Below are 15,236 nucleotides of genomic sequence, written 5' to 3'. Positions count from 1 at the left end.
AACAGAATGTTTCGCGGGTATTTCGCAGGAAGGCCTTACCTGCGAGACACTCATGAAAACCAGCTGTCACCATCTATCATGACTCTTCGCATTCCAGTCATGTGCTAAGCACATGCTTCACTTCACGGGAAGGCTTCTCGCGAGCTACTCGTGAAAACTTCTTTGGTCTTCCATTTGCCTTGAGTCTTCACACTCTCTCTCACACACAACCCTTACAATAAAATCCCACATAAAATACAGGCTACAAAAGATTGAACAAAATTACAATCAAATTTAGTACGGAATTAAAGCCAACACAAAATAGTTGTAAATTACAACTTTACAATAACCATTTGGAATAGCTTTTAACTTTCAACTTTAAGCTTTTTAACTATTTTAATTTTAAAATTTCTAATTTCTAATACATTAAGGTAGAAGTTAAAAGCCGGTTGTGGAAAGATAGGTTTTAGGAAATTTTTTTGTCAGTTTGGATTTTTTTTTTTAGAAGAAGTTTGGATGATATTTAAAGATTAAAAATCACAAAAATTACATTCAATAAGGCCATTGCATATTCCTAAATCAGACAATTGCCAAATACACATAAACCTCAGAATTAAAGTTCCAAATAAATTCTTATTGTGGGTTTATAACAATTCCCAATTTCCCATGTGGGTAGGCCCATACCTTAAGCTAAAAAAGCCCAATCCATTTCATCTAATAACCATGAGACCTATGGAGTTATGTGGAAAAATCATATATACAATAAAAGCCAATCCCAAGCCCAAAGTTGATGAATCACCCATGGTCATTATTATTATTTTTTATTTTGTTAAAAATAGATTTTTTTTGGAAAACCCAAAAATGCACTTTAAAACCTGTGAAACTTCCAGGAAAGAACGCGAAAAAAAAAAAAAAAAAAAAGTGTGAAAACTTATAAACACCATTCAAGTGGTGCGATAACGTAAAATCTTCCACAGCCAAACACACAAACAAAAATAGAGAATCCCTCCCTCAATTGTTTCAACCGCCATTCCTTCACTACAACAGCAAACTATTCAGAAACCTTCTCTGCAACAACAAACTATTTAGAAGGTGAGCATGCTTTTTTTCTATTCAATTACCATTCCCATTTGTCTATAACTGCCCACAGATCATTTTCCCTCTATTGAATTTAATTTTCTAGGGTTTTGAAAAAACATATGAGTTCTAATTTTCTCCTTTTTTTTTTTTTCTCCATTTAGGAGATTTTTGTTAGGTTTTCACTTTTCTTTTCCGATTGTCTTTATGTTTTGTCGAATACTAAATAGTATAGATTTGTTGATGGTTTTCCTTAAACTAAAATTATGGTTTCCCTAGAATTATTTACTGCATATTAAATTCTGTTTTGCTGCATTACTCAATAAGTATTAGGTTTGGCTACTTTTTTCACTAATTTTCCATTTATTTTTTCAATTTCTTGAGATCTTTTTGTTCGATTGTTGTATTGATTAAATATTGTTTTTGTTTTACAGATTTTTATTACGTAAATCAAACTGAAACATTGAAATAGCCTTTTTTTTTTCTTTATGTTTATGTCATCTTTATTTTGATTCAATTAAAACTTTATTTTGGACTAAATTGACAATTATAATTATTATGACCCAAATAATTTATTCCCCTTTTTTTCCAGTGGCCAAATAGATGGTCACAGAATGTTAACATTATTTTTATTGTTGAACTTGCAATATTAATATTGTACATAAAGAAATATTGAATGGTCTATGTAGACGTAATACATACTGTTCATTATTTTGAAGCTGTCAATAATATAAGTTAGATTGTCACTTATGTTGCAAATGATAGATTTTACTCCATAATTATATATAAATTTTTCTGATGTTTAAATTGTGCAGATAATACAAATTCAAATGAATATGGAGTACACAACTTTGAAGCAGATATCGAGGGACAAAGATAAATCAAAAGTGAAAGTTAGAGTTTTACGAATGTGGGATGCAATTAATATAGCAAACAACCATGATCTGATTAGCCTCGATATGATATTGGTTGACAAAGAGGTAAATTCATAATTGATTTCCTTTTAGAATAATTTTTACTAACATTATTTTACTAAAACTTGCAGCCAGTTAATGTATATTGGTTGCTATGTACTGCTCCTATTGATTAAGGGATAATTCATTTGAAATGTTCGTAGGGAACATTGATACATGCAAGCATCAGAAAGAATCTTGCTCAAAGTTATCATCCACAACTAAATGAAGGGAGCATATATACAATTACAAATTTCTTAGTTGAAGAAAATAAAGGGAACTATTGTCCAGTACATAACAAACTCAAAATACTTTTCAATTCAACAACTTCAGTCTCAAAATTTAGCGGATTTGATCATTCGAAACCTCAATCCCAATCTGAATTTGCTGATTATGGAACAATAGCTTCCCATTGCTATGACACTACTTACTTGACTGGTAATTTTAATTGTTTTACAAGTCAAGCATCTACTTTTACAGAGCTAAAAAATAATGCAATTCATAACTTAATACTGACTCTTATCTAAAAAAAAAAAAAATATGTTCTTACTAGATGTGATTGGCATATTGGACAACATTGAAGCCATTGGGGAGATCAAAACAAGTGGACGTCCAACAAAGATGAGAAACATTCAACTATTGTTAGAAGAGTAAGATATATATACATTTTTTAAAACTTATATGTTATAATTTTTAAATAACTCAAACTTACATATAAACAACTTTAGGAACAAATCAATTCAAACAACTTTGTAGGGAAATACTACATAACAAATAGATGATGATTTCTAGAAAACAAATAAAGGGCCATTCATTGTAATAGTCACTTCAACTATTATGAAAAATTTAAGAGGTAACAATTGATTGAATCATTTATCAAGTACATAACATTTATGTATCAATAATGCTTATAAATTTTTACAACTTTTTTGTAGGGGATTATCAACTATCATCCACTTTTGCAACAAAGTTGTATGTCAATTTAGACATTTCAGAAGTTGCAGAAATTAGAAACAAGTAACTACTATTACACTTTTTCTTTTCGAGTGTGTACCTACTTTGTGATACTTCTTAAATAATAGATAGCATAAAATTGTATTAAATAGATGCTATAGAAGTTTGAAAAAAAAAAAAGAGACTAGCAGGTATTTTTAAGAAGACATGTTTATTTCAGTTTGTTTAGATATATAACATTGTATACATCTATTCCTTTTTACGATTTGTATGATTATGCTAAAAAGTTGAATATTCAGAAGAAAAAATATAAAATAATGTTAATGTTGATGCATAGATTGAACACCACAATGAACATAAACGTAAAAGAAATACTGCGAAAGAGACTACCTAAAGTACAAGATGGAGAACTTGCCTTACATAATAAAAAAACAGTTGCTTAAATAAAGGAATTGGAATGGAACTTAGAGACAGGTATCAACTATACTCTTATATTATGAATTTATTGTAATTCGTAATTGTTTATGTGTTTTTATAATAAGGTATAATTTTATAAACTAACTAAACTTTGTATTATAGGACTTACTAGTTACAAGCAATGCAAAAATCATTAATATCAACAACAAATATGGATGGTATTATGTTGCATGTCTTATATGGAAGACAAAAATGAAACAAGTCAAAGGAGTTCTATGGTGTGAATGTCGTAAAAATGAGCCAAAGTTTGCAATTCCAAGGTAATGAAAGAAAAAAATGATTTGTAAATTCACAAACACACACAAAATATATATAATATTCTACTAACAAATTTGTATCTAAAATAGCTATAGAATACAAGTCCAAGTACAAGATGAGAGCTGAGAAAATTATATCTAAAACTGCAAAAGAACTTGCAGAGATACAAGAAGAGTTAATTTCATATATAAATATCAGCCCTATATCTTTATTATCTGAAAATTGAAGTATACATATTTTGCACAAGACATGACGCATGTATGTATACATATTTTGCTAATTGTATGATACTTTGTTCATACAGATTTTGAAATTGGATGAGAATATTTTACCAAAAGAGATTCAGAAAATAATTGGCAATGAATGTTTGTTCCAACTGCATCTTGATGAATATAATTTGAAGTATGGAAAAGAAAATTACATGGTTTCAAAGATTTTGGAGACGAAAATTTCACATAAGCAAAATGACTTACGTAAAGTTGAAGAACATCAAGTACTTGAAGCATACTTACTTCACTTTGCTTACTATATGATTTAAACATTAGTCTACACATAACTTACTATACATATCTAACTGATACATAAGAATGAAAATTATTGCAGGACATAATGGAGGAAATTGTAAGAAAATTAAGGAAGGACAAGTACATAGCCAGTCAAAAAATAGAAATAGAAGAAACATCTATTGAAAGACCTGAATTAACTATTCCTATAACTACTAAAGATGGAAGACCTGGTCATAAAAGAATGCCGCTCCAAATGCTTCAAAAACATCAAAAGGGTACTAAGCAAATTGCATCAAAGAGGAAAAAAAGTTATGAAGACTTTAAGATCTAAATGTATTAGAACTTTAATGTGTAATGTTGGCAAACCATGATCAAAACATTTAGTCTAGATTTAGGCTGCTTAAAGTGTGGTTATGTGTACAGTTGGAATCGAGTAATTGCAGGAAATACCTATTCAATTTCTACAAGGCTCGATCGATCGAAAATTAGACTTGATCGATCGAAGCTCGTGCAGATTATTTTTTCTACAAAATTTCCAACTCAACCCAAGCCCATATGACATGTATGGTTTTATGTTTTGATTCAAGTATAAAAGAAAAACCCTAACCACGTTTTAGAGGTTGTTGATATGCTGTGTGTGTGTGAATATCTTGTGAGATCTTTAGGTGTTTACCTTCATACATACTTAGGGTTATCAAGATCAATATTGATATCAAGAGCTTGGTGATTTCTTCAGTTGATGTTTCAAAAGCTTAAAGAAAACACAATTGGGAGTACTTGTGGTTGCTGTGGATCAAGGAAAGAAGTAGCCCGTGGACTCGAAACTGTCATGTGGTTGTGGTAGTAATTTTTCTACTTGAGGTAGCAATAGGATGTTAGTGGTCTAAGTCACCATTGTAAAAACTTCAATTCTTTCATACTGGATCTGTTTTACCTTGAGGATAGCTAGGTTAAATCTTTCCCAGGTTTTTTACCGGTTTGGTTTTTCTGGGTTATCATATCATTGTGTTTTTTATTTTCTCCATTGTTTACATGATATGATTTACTTATGTTAACCTAAATTTGAATCATTTACCTAAGTAATCACTTGGCTAAATAACTAGGTTAAACAACTTGTGTTTTAAGGGGATTAAAAACGTACAATTGGTATCAGAGCGGGTTAGCTCTAGTATTTTAGATCCTTTGATCTAAGAGTTGATCCTTGACCTCTGTTGTCATGGATTCTTGGAAGTTCTTATTGGTAAAATTCCAACTTGTCTACTTTTGGTTTGTGTCTCTTGTTACTTTTGTTAAGTCTTTCCTTGAGTATCTTGATATAATTACATGTGATGATAATTATGTGTGCTATACTGCTTTAATCGCCTTAAAGGCACGTGATTCTTGTCTTTGGTATTTGGATTGTGGTTGTTCCAAGCATATGATAGGAAACAAAGCTTTATTCAAGTCACTCTTTGAAGGAAAGATTGGGACAATCACGTTTGGAGATGGAAGCAAATCTGTGATCAGAGGCATTGGAACTGTGGATATTCCAGGGTTGTTGGTTTTTGAAGATGTCTGGTATGTTGATGAGCTGAAGGCTAACTTACTCAGCATCAGTCAGATTTGTGACAATAGATTGAATGTTCTCTTCACCAAGTATGAATGTGAGATACTTGATGGAGATGACTGCATGTGTATTGGTGTTAGGACAGCTAACAACTGTTATGGTATAACACCAAGTATAAGCAACAAGTGTTTTAATGCAAAGATCAATTGATAGGCTAAAAACGAATTGACCCCTTGTGATAAATTAACTAATTAATTTAGTCAAGTGAATTAATTAAGTTAATTAACATGAAAACGTGGTAGCACAAACAAATCACCAATAAACTAAGTATGCAGTGAAAAATAAATTTGACATGGTGATTTGTTTACGAATAGGGAAAACCTAATGGCAAAACCCCATCGGGTGATTTTCAAGTCACCACTCCTAAAACTCCACTATTATCACAACAAGTTGTTACAAGTAAAGGAATCCCAAGTACCTTACCAACCTACAGTTGAACCCTTACCTCAATACCCAATTAGACTTTTTCTGTAGTGATGGCTTCCCCTTTTGATGCATAACTCCTAAGTACGTGACTAACCAATTGCGCGGATCTCAATACGTGACTTCAATCACCAACTAAGAAAGTTGTTGGTTGCAAAGTTCTTTAGTTCATCCACAAGATGAAGATCAAGAAGATGTTTAGTCACAAAACCCTACGGTGCACATACGCAGCAACTTCTTCAAGAGAAAGAGATGAACTAGGGAAAGAACTTCGTCTCCGGTCACAATTTGCTCGAACAGAGTTTGCTCAATGCTTGTGCAACTTGTGAACTATTTGATGGCCCTTAAAACAATCATTTTATATGTCTAGGGTTAGGAGAAAAGAAGGCCCAAAGACATATTCACGAATCCCGAGAAAATCATATCAGAATTCTGAAATTTTTAAACCTCGACAAATAGGAGGTGTCGAGAAGTTGTCGAGCAGGTGTTGAGCACACGGGATGAACAGCTTCCTTAAACCTTGACACATGCTAGCTATCGAGTTTTAGTAACTCTACACTTTTAGCTTGTTTTCTTAGATAGATTTGAAAATTTCAACACTTGATCTTGAAACATGGTTTTTTGAAGTATTTATACACATCCTAAATCTACCCAAATACAAGTAAAGTGCGTTTTGTCAAAGGATAAGCCAATTACATAAAATAGTGACATATGTTCCTAACAAGTGAATCACATATGTCCTAACAATCTCCCCCTTTGGCAATCCGTGACAAAACCACAACAAACAAATGAACATATGAGAGAATTCATAAATCACTCAACTCATACTCACTTGTTGAATAAAATAAAATCTATCATAACACAAACTCTTGAAAAATTTTGCAAGAAGAGAGTTTATAGCAAGTAGATTTTGACAAACTGTATTTCTGAAACACTTTAAACAAACCTCATCAAAGCATATTTGTGTGAAACAGAAATAATAGATTACATACAAGCATAAGAAACATGTATATAAAGAGAGAAAAGAAATAACACAAGTAAAGGGTAGGTGAAAGAAAAACATACATTAACATATATAAAGAAGATAAGTACAATGTATGTCAAAAAATGGTCACAAGACCTAATATACAAGAACAATGTATCTATAAAAGAAAGAGAAGAAAATATACATAATATCCTCACTACATCCCTTAAAACATATCAACACTCCCCCTAACAAAATGTCCTATACTAACTCTTCTTCTAAGTATGACCACTCTTATATCAAAACTACTCCCCCTTTTTGTCACGAGTGACAAAGGGTAAGAGTGTCAAGTAGACATCTCATCAGTAGAGCTAGCATCTCCATCATCATTATCCTCAAAAGCACCATCATCATCAACAGAATCAGAATCAACAAAAGGTGGTGAAGGAGTAGCCTTAGGAGCAAATCCGCCCATGGTCGCTTGCCGTCTAGCAATACAGCCAACACGAACGTTCACCTGATACAACTCTGTAAAAAGTGTATCTAGGCGAGCATCCATGCGCTGCAGCTACGCCATGATGTCTACTAGAGTCACATTGCTCGAAGAAGAGGAGGGAGCAGATGTGGATGGAGCGAAATGGGATAGAGCTAAACGGGAGGAAGGAGCTGCTAAATCCGACTGCCTCGACCGAAACTGCGCCTCACTACGTTTAACAGTGGTGTAGTCTATGGCACACATGATAGAAAAATTGTTGGAAGAGGGAAAAGGAATAGAAAAATGGCGTAAGATCCTCGTGATAGTGGAAGGAAAGATGAGCTTATCATGGGGACACTGAATCTAGATGAACATCTATAATAGAAAGAATGAAATGAGAAGGGAAGTTTATAGTAAGATGCTCAAGAAGAGACAACAAAAACCGAGCATAAGGCTCTGTGATGGAGTTGTAGTGAGAAAGTGGATGGAGTACAAAAGTCATCACTATGTTTATGAATCTAGGACTTTTAACAAAAGGCCTACATGATGTAAACTGACGATCACCCCAATTAGAAGGGCGCTCGCAGATAGCAACCATGAGCTTATCCTTGGACACAGTCTGCAGATGCTCACAACTAGGATAGTTAGGAAACTTTACCCTAGGAACCCGAAGCACATCCGCAACAAGCTGCGGTGTGACAGGAATACGTGTACCTCAAACATGAGTAAATAAAAGAGGTATTGAACGATTAATCTCGTGCATGTTAGAGTAAAACTCCTGGATAAGCACGAGAGGACAAGTGATTAAGACGTCACACAGTGACTCCCATTCCTGACTGTGAATGACAGTAGGTAGGTCAGTGTCGGCGGAGTCCACTAGAATGACTTGGCATTCCGAATGAACACCTCGTCTAGAAATGTTCTCCGAAAATGCCTTGTGGGCATCATCATCACGGAACCAAAGGGAGAGAAGAGTAGAATTAGAAGATGAAGAAGCTCTGGAATGAAGAAGGTTCCGAGCCAGAGTAGATTTATGCTTAGGTGTCATAGCCACGACTAACATAAACATAAAGAGAGGGAGAGAAATAAAGACAACCAGAAAAGTCTCAAGCAATTCAAATATAATAAGTATATTGAAAAGAGAGTAAGTATGCATGGGAAATGCATGAACATGTAACATGCAAAAGAAATTACATCATAGGCTCATCCCAATCCAAACCTATCAGCACACAAACAGTTTGCACACATCTAAATGCATGACAATACTATTATAATGCTAATGTGATACAATGCATGAGATTTTAAACTCATTTAAGTGAAAACCCATTCCAAAATTTCAATAATAACTCATCAATTTGAAAAACCTTAAAACCTAGGTTTCAAAACATGAAATGCATGAAGAATGAGAGATAAGAAGCTTACCAAGTGAAGAAAATCTTGAAAAAGCTTGAAGAAACCTTGAGGATCAAGATTGGAGTGAGATGAGGTTGTTTAGGAGAGAAAAGAGAGAGCTATCGAGAGAGAGATCGAAAGAAATGAGGGTCAGATCACACGAGGAAGTATAAATAAACCCTCAGTAAATCTCGACAGATGAAGGTGTCGAGAGGTGTCAAGACATCTGTCGAGGTAGGTGTCGAGAAAAAGGTCTTCGACAAATACAGGTATTGAGGAGGTGTCGAGGAACAAACCATCAGATACAAGAACAGAAGCTCAATCGATCCACTAGCTGTCGAAAAGCTATCGAGGAGGCAGGAACTTTCTCGATCAATCCACCAAGTGTCGAGAAGCTGTCGAGATTGCGATAAGAAAAAGGTTAAGAAGCTCGACAGATAGCAAGTATCGAGGAGGTATCGAGCTAGCTTTTAAAAGTAGTTTTTCGAGAAGTGAAAATACAGACATGAATGCAATCCAACATGCAACTCAACCAATGATCCAAACACCATATAAACCTCTCAAAATCATCTCTCAACAGCAATTTTAATCACATGGATCCCAAAAACACACAAACGCTAAACAAGTCTAACCGATTTTATTTTTTAAAAACAAGTGAAGACAGTTTAGTAAGTATACATTAACACGTGTAAAACCTTATGATGGTCAAATCAAATTGTACCTGCACATGTATCAAGAGTAGCAAAGAATATTGCGTGTTGTGTGTGAAAAACATCGCAAGATTGCATAAGTATATACATGTTATGATGATTTAAGATATGAGAAAATCACTTTAACATACACAATCATAATTGCTTGATGGGGACTATCACCTTCGAGGTACATCTTATACCTCCCACATCTCCTAGAATACACGTTTGCAATCATATTTAAAACATTTTTTATCTTTTTGCTTTTTATTTTCTTTGCATATTTTTATTTAAGCAAATCATGCATAAGCATATTAGAGATAGAGAAGAAATACCGAATGATGGTAAGCATTTAACATTCCAATTTTGCTATGTCGAAGCACACAAATGTCATTGACACTGCATTTTTGCTATGCCAAAGCATATAGGTGTCATGTTATGATTGGCGGGCAACAGTGGTGAGATGGTTATTTATGCATTTCTCTTAAAACTTTTAGTCCTACATGTCAAAAAGAGTGATACAAGTGTTAAGTACAAGAGATAACTTAATCTTACTCATCACAAACAAGAGCCACAAAGCTCACTTGCTTAGTTGTGCATAGAGATACTCATCTAAGTTACAAAAGATACAAAATTTAAAAAACTTTGTTTCAATGGCCATCCAAGGTACACAAGTACCAACGTACACAAAACACACACTGTTTTTGTATTTTTCTGATTTTTCAATTTTTTATTTTTATATGAAAAAACAAAACAAAATAAAAAAGAAAAATAATCAAACAAAAACATGTTAAACAAAGCAAAGCATAAAAACTAGATTGACTCAAAACTTGAAATCAAAACACATAAGTAATGCACAATAAAATCAAGAAGAGAGAAAGAGAAAAGTGATAGAATCACTTGGAGCCATTTTCCTTCCACACCCTAGAAGAACATTTCCTTTGATTAAACCCTTGAACCGACGGTGAGGGGGAAGAATTAAAACCGTTCAAGTTCAAAAGAAACATGAGGGCTTTAAGAAGATCTCCAAGGGGAGCAAGAGAGGATTTAAGCTAATTCTGGCTTCTAGATGCTATCATGCCCTTACTCTGTTGAGTGGCTAGCCACTTATAGCAATTTGGTCGAGTATGACCAGTAACTCCACAATGATGATAGAGATGCTGCTTCTTTTGTTTAGGCTTTTGAGAGTTAGCTTTTTTAGCCCTAGGGTTCTTAGCTTTCTTCTTATCTTGCTTAGGGGGTGCTTCTAAGATAGATTTACCTTTGTCTAAGTTCTCACTAGTTAAATCAGTTTTAACATCATTGTTCTCAATTTCAACATTATAGCTAGGAGGAACAAAAATAGTAGTACTAGTAGAAGCAGTATTAGAGGAAGAGAAACCATACCCTAAACCTGTTCGGTTAGAAGTAGATTTCTAAAGATTGAGCATCTCATCAAGCTTTGCACTTAAAGTCCTCTCCAATTGAGCTCTGACTTGAAACAGCTTCGCTTCAAGCTTTTTGGTCTTCTCAGCCAAGAAATTGTTCTCGAACCTCAGTACTCCAATAATCTGATTAGCCTCATCAAACTTTGTGGAAAGCTCCTCACAATCAAGTTCCACATCACTGAGCTTCTTGGTAGTTAGCCTATTCAGTTTCTCATACTTCTCAGAAAGCTTGTATAGTTTCTCATAGGCTGTATGGATGTCATCTTGATCATCCATCTTTTCAATCTAGGATTCCACCAATTCATCTTCTTCAACCACATCTTCAACAATCCCATCAGTAGGATTAATAGTGGCAGTGAAGGCATTCAAGATTCTGTCATCCTCATTGTCGGAATCATCCTTAGGCTTGGTGTCGCTCAAGGTAGCAGCAAGTGCCTTACTTTTCCTAATGCTCTTGAGATAAGTAGGACACTCTTGTTTCATGTGACCAAAGCCTTGACACCTAAAGCACTTAGGTCTTGCGGGAACAGTGTACTGACCACCATCCCTAGCATCCTTCTTCCCTTTGTCTTGACTCTTGAACTGAGAAAAACTAGATTGCCTACGGTCCTTGTCGAAGCCCTTTCCATTGGCATTCTTCATAAACTTTTTGAACTGCCTAGTGATGTAGAACTTCATCATGGAATCTTCATTGTCGGAAGACTCATCTATGTCACTGCTCTTGGCCTTCAAAGCCATGCTTTTGCCTTTACCCGACTTGCCTATTCTTGTTAACCCTAGTTTGTAAGTCTGCAAGTTTCCAACTAGCTCAGTCAAAGGAATCTTGTCAATATCCTTTGATTCCTCTATCGTCGTGATCTTGGCATGGAATCTCTCGGGTAGAGATCTAAGCACATTCCTTACAATCTTGGGTTCAGGAATGGTTTCCCCAAGATTAAAGACTGAGTTCACTATGTCCTTTAGCTTGGCATAGAACTCATCAAATGACTCATCCTCCTCCATCTTTATCTCTACAAATCTTGTAATGAGCCTCTAAAGTTTTGAATCCTTGACAGCCTTTGTACCCACATAGGTTGTCTGGAGAATGGTCTATGCTTCCTTAGCAGTTTCAGTAGAGGATATCTTCTTGAACTCCTCATTGGTGACCGCACTGAATAAAGCATTTAATGCCCTGCTGTTGAAGTTTGCCGCCTTGATCTTGGCTTCATCCCAATCGGCCAGCGCTTCCTTTGGCTTAGTCCATCCAATCTCGATAGCTTGCCACACCTTCTCATCTAAAGACTGCAAGAAAGATCTCATGCGTACTTTCCAATATGCATAGTTAGTGCCATCAAATAAAGGAGGTATAATTAATCACTGTCCTCTATCCATTACAAATAGGGGTCAACGGATCAAACACAGCAAAGATTAACTCTAATCAAAGTGTGCCTGCTCTAATGCCACTTGATAGGCCAAAAAAGAATTGACCCCTTGTAATAAATTAACCAATTAATTTAGCCAAGTGAATTAATTAAGTTAATTAACATACAAATGTGGTAGCATAAACAAATCACCAATAAACTAAGTATGCAGCAGAAAATAAATTTAACACAATGATTTGTTTACAAATGAGGAAAACCTAATGGCAAAAATCCCACCGGGTGATTTTCAGGTCACCACTCCTGAAACTCCACTATTATTACAACAAGTGGTTACAAGTAAAGGAATCTCAAGTACCTTACAACCTACAGTTGAACCCTTACTTCAATACCCAATTGGACTTGTTCTGTAGTGACAGCTTCCCATTTTGATGCATGACTCCCAAGTACGTGACTAACCAATTGTGGGGATCCCAATATGTGACTTCAATCACCAACTAAGAAGGTTGTTGGCTGCAAAGTTCTTCAGTTCATCCACACGATGAAGATCAAGAAGATGCTTAGTCACAAAACACTACGGTGCACATACACAGCAACTTCTTCAAGAGAAAGAGATGAACTAGGGCAAGAACTTCGTCTCTGGTCACAATTTGCTTGAACAGAGTTTGCTCAATGATTGTGCAACTTGTGAACTATTTGACGGCCCTTAAAACAATCATTTTATATGTTTAGGGTTAGGAGAAAAGAAGGTCCAATGACACATTCACGGATCCCAATAAAATCATATCAAAATTCTAAAATTCTTAAACCTCGACAGATAGGAGATGTCGAGAAGCTGTCGAGCAAGTGTCGAGCACACGGGCTGAACAGCTTCCTTAAACCTCGACACATGCTAGCTGTCGAGCTAGCTGTCAAACTTTAGTAACTCTGCACTTTCAGCTTGTTTTCTTGGACAGACTTGAAGGCTTCAACACTTGATCTTGAAACATGGTTTTTTGAAGTATTTAGACACATCCTAAATTTACCCAAATACAAGTAAAGTGCGTTTTATCAAAGGATAAGCCAATTACATAAAATAGTGACATATATTCCTAACAAGAGAATCACATATGTCCTAACATCAATCAAGTAGACTTATGGCATCAACGGTTGGGACACGCAAGTCACAAGCAATTAGAGAAGATTTCCAAGTGTAATGCAGTTATTGGTTTGCCCAAGTTTAAAAAGATAGAAAAGTGCATATATGGACCATGTTAGATAGGTAAACAAGTGAAGTCCAAACATCCGTCTATGACTAAAGTTCAAACTTCAAGACCTCTAGAGTTGTTGCACATTGATCTTATGAGTCCTGCTAGAGTTCAAAGTTTAGGTGGAAAGAAGTATGTTCTAGTTGTTGTGGATGATTTCACTAAATATACTTGGGTTGTGCTTTTGAGAGATAAAGTTGAGGCTCCTGAAAAGATGATACACTTATGAAAGAAATTGCAAGTTGAGAAAGGTACTGTGATAGCTAGAATTAGAAGTGATCATGGAAGGGAATTTGAAAACACAAAGCTGGCTACCTTCTGCAATGATCAAGGCACACATCAAGAATTCTCTTCACCCAAGACACCACAACATAATGGAATAGTGGAATGGAAAAATAGGGTTGTTCAAGAGATGGCTTATGTCATGCTACATAATAAAAAGATACTCAAGTCCTTTTGGGGAGAAGCGGTTAACACTACTTGTCATACACTCAACCGAGTGTATTTCAGACTTGATTCCAAGAAAACTCCTTATGAACTTTGGAGAGGAAAGAAGCCTGTTGTCAAATACTTCCGGATATTTGGCAATGACTGTTGCATTCTGCGTGATAGGAAGAACCTAGAAAAGTTTGATGCAAAGAATGACAAGGGATACTTTTTGGGATACTCTTCTACTAGTAGAGCATATAGAGTATACAACCTAAGAACTAAAACAATCATGGAGTCTTCAAATGTGGTAATCAATGATGAACTGTGTTCAGAAACTCATTTAAAAAAAAACTCCTCCGGTTCAAGAAAAGACTATGGAGGTTAATGATCCTATTCCTGATGATTATATTGGGAAGCATAGTGATAAAGAGCTACTATTGTTGAATGATGCTATTTCAGTACCATCAACTTTAGAACCATCCACACTGGTTCATGAAACTCAACAAGAACAAAGTGAACCTAGTCCTTCATCAGAACAAAAAGGTACCCCCACATCTCTGGTCAAAAGTCCATCTTCTAGAGTAAAGTTAAATCACCCTGCCACAAACATATTGGGTAATTTGAATGATAACATGAGATTAAGATCCAAAGCCTTGAATGTAATTACTCACTCATGCTATCTATCCCAATTTGAATCGAAAAAGGTGGATGAAGCACTTCAAGATGTTGATTGGGTTAATTCTATGCATAAAGAACTTCATCAATTTGTTCGGAATGATGTGTGGGAATTAGTTCCTAGACCAAAGGGAGTAAATGTGATTGGAACTAAGTGGATTTTCAAGAAAAAGTCAGATGAACATGGTACTGTTATTAGAAACAAATCAAGACTTGTTGCTCAAGGATACACACAAGTGGAAAGAATTGATTTTGATGAGACTTTTGCATCGGTAGCAAGACTGGAATCCATCATGATACTTTTGGCCATAACAAGTCATTTGAATTTTAAGTTGTATCAAATGGAT

At 35.0% G+C, this 15,236-nt stretch overlaps 1 protein-coding gene across 4 annotated transcripts; it reads left to right on the top strand.

Annotated features, from left to right (window-relative positions):
* Positions 1–910: 910 nt before the first annotated feature.
* On the top strand, positions 911–5,115 carry LOC115952649. Of its 4 annotated transcripts, none has more exons than XM_031069835.1 (6): positions 911–1,071; positions 1,872–2,036; positions 2,174–2,447; positions 2,563–2,659; positions 2,945–3,026; positions 4,941–5,115. In XM_031069835.1, exons 2-5 carry the CDS (start codon positions 1,887–1,889, stop codon positions 3,018–3,020), a joined length of 597 nt encoding a protein of 198 aa, XP_030925695.1. In that variant the 5' UTR covers positions 911–1,071; positions 1,872–1,886; the 3' UTR covers positions 3,021–3,026; positions 4,941–5,115. The 4 variants fall into 4 exon arrangements, with proteins under 4 accessions (XP_030925695.1, XP_030925696.1, XP_030925697.1 ...); XM_031069836.1 differs by having other exon boundaries at positions 4,894–5,115; XM_031069837.1 differs by lacking the exon at positions 4,941–5,115 and adding an exon at positions 4,302–4,559.
* Positions 5,116–15,236: the final 10,121 nt, after the last annotated feature.

Source organism: Quercus lobata, chromosome 7 (assembly GCF_001633185.2).
Source record: "Quercus lobata isolate SW786 chromosome 7, ValleyOak3.0 Primary Assembly, whole genome shotgun sequence".
In the NCBI taxonomy this organism is placed as follows: domain Eukaryota; kingdom Viridiplantae; phylum Streptophyta; class Magnoliopsida; order Fagales; family Fagaceae; genus Quercus; species Quercus lobata.
This window is presented reverse-complemented; position numbering and strand designations above follow the sequence as displayed.

Bases quoted from the DNA above. Each gene is read 5' to 3' on its own strand.
- LOC115952649 (XM_031069835.1), top strand. From the start codon at position 1,887: ATGAATATGGAGTACACAACTTTGAAGCAGATATCGAGGGACAAAGAT. The intron at 2,037-2,173 runs GTAAATTCATAA...AAATGTTCGTAG, and splicing joins TGATATTGGTTGACAAAGAG to GGAACATTGATACATGCAAG. The intron at 2,448-2,562 runs GTAATTTTAATT...TGTTCTTACTAG, and splicing joins TGACACTACTTACTTGACTG to ATGTGATTGGCATATTGGAC.